Here is a 6,799-nt window from a genome sequence, read left to right on the forward strand (position 1 = left end):
AAGATGAATCTGGAGGAACTAGAAGCAATGAAGATCTATTTTGAAATCAATCTAGCAAAGAGCTTTGTCATTTCAAGTTCAGCCCTTTACACCTTCTCAATTCTAATTGCTCATAGTGGAAAGAAGCTACAATTCTGTGTTGAATTTCACAAGCTGAATGCTATGATCAAACAAGATCAGTATCTCTTGCCTCTAATAGATGAGCTGATGAACTGACTCAATGAAGCAAAATACTTTACAAAGTTGAACATTTAGCAGGGGTTCCATCACATCTGAATGGACTCTAAGTCAGAGGATCTGACCATCTTTAGAACTTACTACAGAATCTATAAATACTGAGTGGTCCTCTTCAGCCTTACAAATGCCTCTGTCTGCTTTTAATGATTTGTCAACAGTATCTTCTTTGACTATCTGAACAAGTTCATAACAGTATTCATGGATGACCTTCTAATCTACAGCAAGACTCTTGAAGAACATAAACAGCAAGTGAATCTGATTCTGAACTGATTAAAGACAGCAGACTTGCAAGCTAGCATCTGAAAATATGAGTTTGCTGTTCAGAGAACAAGATATCTGAGATTTATCATTATCATAGAGAGGATTGAGACAGACTCTGAGAAGACTGCTGTCATCACAAAGTGGCAGATTTCAATCACAGTAAAAGATATTCAATTATTTCTAGAATTTGACAACATCTATCAGCAATTTATAAGAAACTATAGCTGAATTGCAAAATCACTATACCAGTTGACAAAGAAGACAGTTCTATTCATATGGACATCAGAATATCAATCAGTCTTTGAGAAACTGAAGAAGCAGCTGATGGAGACTTCAATCCTACATTACTTTGACTCTGAACATGAAACCTGTATTGAGACTGATACCTCAGATGAAGTGATGACTGGGATACTGAGTCAAAGATTAAATGATAAACTTTGATATCTTGTGGTCTTCTACTTCAAGTCAATGAATGATGCAGAGCTCAACTATGAGATTCATGACAAGAAAATGCTTGCAGTCATTCAAGCATTGCAGAAGTGATGAGCTGAGCTTGAGAGACTACAATAGAAAGAATGATTCAAAGTTCTCACTGATCATCATGTACTGGAATACTTCATGACAATCAAGAAGCTGAATGCACATCAGATCTGCTGAGCAGAATTTCTTTCTCATTTCTATTTTGAGATTAAGTATTGATCAGATAAAGTCAATCTGCTAGCAGACATGCTGAGCAGATCTGAGCAGATTACAAAGCAACAGAACAGTCATATGCAGATTCTTTTAGAATCAAAGACTTTTGATTCTCAGATCACTCTCTCTATGAATATTGCTAGCATCAACTCCTCAGAGAAAGAGAACATTGCTGAATGCATAGTATCTTTAAACAAGACAGTCACCTCAATTGAGCCTCTGCAGCAGCAAGTAGAAGAGGAGAATAGCCTCTATACAATGAAGAATAATATGTTGCTCTACTATGAAAGATTGATAATATCTGTTCAGAAAGAAACTCTTATAGCTGCTCTGCTAAAGAAAATTCATGATCAGACCTCAACAGCACATTCAGAGAAACAGAAGACTCTGACTCTGATTCACTCTCACTATTGATGAATCATCTGGTGGGTGAATGTCTTACACTATGTTCAGAACTGTCATACATACTGAGTTAGTAAGATTTCAAGAGACAAAGCTCTCAGCCTGCTAAAGCCACTATCAATACCAGAACAGACATGGCAGCATATTGCAATAGACTTCATGAATGTGTCAAAGAGCAAAAGTGACTGTGATGTCATTCTAGTTATAATCTGTCAGTTAAGCAAGAAGACAATTTCAGTTTCTATCATCTGTGAAGTTACAGTCTATGAGCTGGCTTGATTATTCATTCAATTCTACTATTTCTATAATGAGGCACCAGACTTGATTGTCTTTGACCACAGCTCTTAGTTCATATCAAACTTCTGAAATGAGTTCACAGAAATTTTAGACATAAAGTTGAAACTCACAACAGCATATCATGCACAGATAGATGGATAGACAGAGACAACAAATCAGTATATTGTCACACATCTTCACTCATATGTTAATTACTATCAAAATGACTGGAATGAGTGATTACTCATTATAGATTATGCTTCTGCAGTCATCTCAAACATTTTCATTAAAATCTTTCTCTTTCTAGCTGTAAATGAATATGAGTCATGAACATCATTTGACTGAAGGTCTCTGTCAAAAGAACTAAGAACAAAGAAGAGAATAAATTGAAGAGCTGCTCAAAACTTTATTAAACAGATGAAAGAGATCTGGAAGTGAGCAGACAAGAGCATGAAGACAGCACAGAAACAGATGAAGAGACAGACTGATAGACATCATCAAAAACCTGACTTCACAGTGAGAGATTTTGTCTACTTGACATTGAAATCATATAGAATTGACTGATCAAGCTGTAAGCTGACAGCACAAAACACAAATCTCTTCAGAATTCTAGAGAGAGTGAGCAACATCTATAGACTGAATCTTTTCACAATCATGAAAATTTATTCAATCTTCTTTTCAGACAAGCTGTGCAAAGATTCAAAAGATTCTCTACCAGAGCAGACTGTCAAACCATCAGATTCAATTGAGATAAATGATGAAAATGAATGAGAAGTGAAGCATATATTAATCAGTTAAATAAATTAAGATAAACTGCAATATCAAGTCCATTGAAAGAGATTTGATGAGAACTCATCTTGATACCCAGCTCATGACTTCAAAGAATCATCACATGTCATATGCAACTTCTATGAAGCTAATTCTATAAAAGCCAGACTCTCAAAGTGACTAAATGAGTGGCTGAAGGCATGGGAGACAGACAGCTATCTGAAGAATGAGATTGATGACAATCTACCAGCATGAGAACATGTCTGTTTCTAGACTGAGAGGTGATGTTAGGCTCAGTGCTCAACTGAGTCTGATTGAGGCCTGATGCTCAGTTAGACTTGATGTCAGATTAAGCTCAGCATCTGATTAGACTAAATATTCTCATGTGATCAAATGATCATGTGAGTGGTTATAATCTGAGCAGGCCTCAGCACCTCTTTCATCTCATCAAGCTTAGTATTTTGTTATATAACAGTTAGCAATGCAGAGAGTTTTCTTCTTATGCAGCTCACATTCAGTCTCTAACAATTAAAGCTGCTGACTCTCAATCATTTAAACATATAGCATCACAGTATAGTATATATGAAACTATTGAACATATTACTCATATATACTCTTAGTGTGCAGAAAATTATTTTTAATATAATTTACTACTTTCTATATATAATTGTTGCTTAATTTAATTTGAAATACTTTAAGTGATGAAAGATTAATTGACTAAATGATCTGATCAACTAAATAATAAATTATATTATTATATTACTTATATTTATATTAAAAAATATTATTATCTACTTTTATATAATATTATTTATATTGCTGAAAAGATATATTATCATAAAATTGCAGTAAATAACTAGTATAAAATAAGAATTTAAATACAATAATATTATAAAAGTTATAATATTGAAAAAACTTTTCAGTAAGATAAGATCTGTGATTATTAAATAGTAGTAATTAAGAATTATTATTACTATTATTATTATTATTTATTATTTATAATATATTCAATCAGTAACTATAATATCTATCTAGTTAAAATTAGAATTTAACTATTTTATTAATTTAACTAATAAATAATAATTAATTTATATATTTATATAATTTTATCTTAGAATAATATAGTATTTAATAATTTTTTAATAAAAAATATATTTACAATTTCAATTTTAATTCAGTCTTTTTTTTAATATAAATAAAATAAAATAAAATAAAATAAAATAAAAACAATAAATTTAATATAAAAAAACTTAATAAAAATATTCTTGAAAATATTTTTAGCTTTTTTATAAATTAAATATCAAATTTATTTAATAATAAATTTTATTCTCTAAAGATAATTTTTATTTTCTCTATAAATTTAATTAAGAACTTTTTTTCTAATTTAATATTAAACAGAAGTAAAACTTAATTAATCTGCTTAAAATAGTCTTTAAAGTAGTTAAAATAATCTGCAATTTATCATTTTTAAGTAATTATAAATAAATTAATACTCTTTAATTTATTTTTATAATATTGATAAAATTAATTTACTCAATACCCTTTAACAGATTCTTTATTGAATTCAATCATCAAATTTCACACTATTTGAGATGTAGAAGCAAGACTGTGATCTGCTAGATGATTTATATACTGAATAAAAATTTCTTCTTATAAGTTAATTAATTTTTTATAATATTTTAATATTATATCAGATCTGCAAATCTGTTCATCTTTATATTACTGTGTCAATGTAGTCAGATTGGTTTTATATTTTAAAGCAATTTATTTATAATTTGGAAATTCTTGCAATTTTAAATCTTCAATTGCAAGCTGAATTGCAGCTTTGTTGATCATGCTGTTGAGGTTTGAAGTTGAAGAATTAGGGTGAAATTTATGAAATCATTGGGTGGCAGAAATCATTGGGTGGTCAATCACATTACTCACCGCCCAGTCTCATACATAAACCTTCCAATGTTCAACATCTCCTGTCTTGGAATCCTACTTGATTTGACTCTTGAGATATTAACCTAACATACATACCTATTGCAATTGACCAGGAGTTAGCATAGATAGCTCTCCACTCCCTCAGCTACCGCTGCCCATCACTGCAGTCCTCTTCGGACCATTCACTTTCACCCCGTTTCACGTCATTTCCCCTTATCTACCTTTCAACCACACCCATATCCAGCAATGGCTGGGGCTGACAACTCATATTCCCCTACTGACAGTTCGTTGGACAAGGCTAAAATCATCCCGAGAAAGACCATGTCCGGTATCGATGTTGTGGGGCACAATTTACCCCCTTCTCCAGCGCCCTCCAGCCCGAATGCTGGTAGGCGATATGCGCTGGCGACGGAGCTAGTATATACAGAAGGCAATGACCAGTTCAATTCGAGCAGCATGCCCATTTACCAGGTAAGAGATGCAGAACATGTTGTGTCTGTCTTTTTTGTTATGACCAGATTGTTGCTGTTTTTGTGGTGGGGTACCTATGTTACAATCTAAAATGCCCGCAACTTACATATTTTATATCTGTTAGAGCGCAACCTTCAAACAAACTTCTGGCTCTGGCGGTGGAGAATACGACTACACACGATCCGGAAACCCCACTCGAACACACCTAGAACGACACCTGGCCAAGATCATGTCCGCCGAACGAACCCTGGCGGTATCCTCCGGCATGGCAGCGTTGGATGTGATCACTCGCCTCCTCACGCCTGGTGATGAAGTCATTACCGGTGACGATTTATACGGTGGTACAAATCGGCTCCTGAAATACCTCTCCACGCATGGCGGCATCATCGTCCACCACGTCGATACCACCCGACCAGAGAAGGTGGCGGAAGTCTTGTCAGCAGCAACAAAGTTAGTATTACTGGAGACGCCTACAAATCCACTGATCAAGATTGTCGATATCCCTCAAGTTGCAGCATTGGCACATGAAGCAAACCCCGGCGCCCTTGTCGCAGTCGATAACACCATGCTCTCCCCACTCCTTCTCAACCCACTCAATCTGGGTGCCGACATCGTCTACGAGAGCGGAACAAAGTACCTGTCAGGTCACCACGACTTGATGGCTGGCGTAATCGCCGTCAACGACATATCCCTAGGCGAAAAATTATACTACCCCATCAACAGTTCTGGCTGCGGCTTATCTCCCTTTGACTCCTGGCTGCTCCTCCGTGGCGTCAAAACACTCAAAGTCCGCATGGAACAACAACAATCCAACGCGCAGCGCATCGCTGAGTTTCTCGAAGAACACGGCTTCCGTGTCAGATACCCGGGCCTCAAATCACATCCACAATACACACTTCATCACTCCATGGCCCGGGGGTCGGGGGCTGTGCTCTCCTTTGAGACAGGTGATGTTACGATCAGTGAGCGGATTGTGGAGAGTGCCAAGCTGTGGGCGATCAGTGTCAGCTTTGGATGTGTGAATAGTCTTATTAGTATGCCGTGTCGTATGAGCCATGCGAGCATCGATGCGAAGACGAGGAAGGAGAGGGATATGCCGGAGGATCTGATCCGGTTGTGTGTGGGGATCGAGGATGTGGATGACCTGATTGATGATCTGAGACGGGCGGTACGTTTATTTTATTTTATTTTATTCGCTCCTTTTTTTTTCATTAGTTTCTACTTCTTAATTTCAATATTTTTTTGGAGAAAAATGGCGTACTAACGTCAGCTTCATTCAATTGGAATATAGCTTGTTCAAGCTAGCGCCGTAAATCTATCCTTAGACGATTTCCAAGCCATAAGCCAACCCCCGGCCTAATCGTGAGATAGGTTTTCATTTACGATGAACCATGCCCCCTCCTCCCCCGTCTCCTTTCCCAAACAAGCCAACTTCAACTTTTGCTCTCGGATTTGGAGTTAATGATCTTCACACTTATGAACACCGACAATAATTGTACATATACACCCGACGACAAGGTCCCGGCGTTATTATTGTTTTGTTATTATGGTAATAAAGGAGGAACAAATCTCCTTGTATACATGTTATTTTGAATGAGACAAAATACAAAATGTATTGGAAGGAATTCTTGATTACATATCACATATCACATACCACATATCACTTAGTTATATTTCATGTTCCCTAGTCCATTCAAGCCCGTAGATGTATTAAAGAAACTTGTAAAATATACCAGTAAAGTATCTCTCGGCATACCAAGTACAG

General features: G+C 35.8%; 1 protein-coding gene across 1 annotated transcript; it reads left to right on the forward strand.

Moving 5' to 3' along the window:
* Positions 1 to 4,809: 4,809 nt before the first annotated feature.
* PADG_08662 (cystathionine beta-lyase) lies at positions 4,810 to 6,394 on the forward strand (the record flags this gene model as incomplete). The annotated part of the gene is made up of 3 exons (XM_010765649.1): positions 4,810 to 5,034; positions 5,159 to 6,202; positions 6,326 to 6,394. 3 exons carry the CDS (start codon positions 4,810 to 4,812, stop codon positions 6,392 to 6,394), a joined length of 1,338 nt encoding a protein of 445 aa, XP_010763951.1.
* Between the last annotated feature and the right edge of the window lie 405 nt (positions 6,395 to 6,799).

Source organism: Paracoccidioides brasiliensis (assembly GCF_000150735.1).
Source record: "Paracoccidioides brasiliensis Pb18 unplaced genomic scaffold supercont2.26, whole genome shotgun sequence".
Classification (NCBI taxonomy): domain Eukaryota; kingdom Fungi; phylum Ascomycota; class Eurotiomycetes; order Onygenales; family Ajellomycetaceae; genus Paracoccidioides; species Paracoccidioides brasiliensis.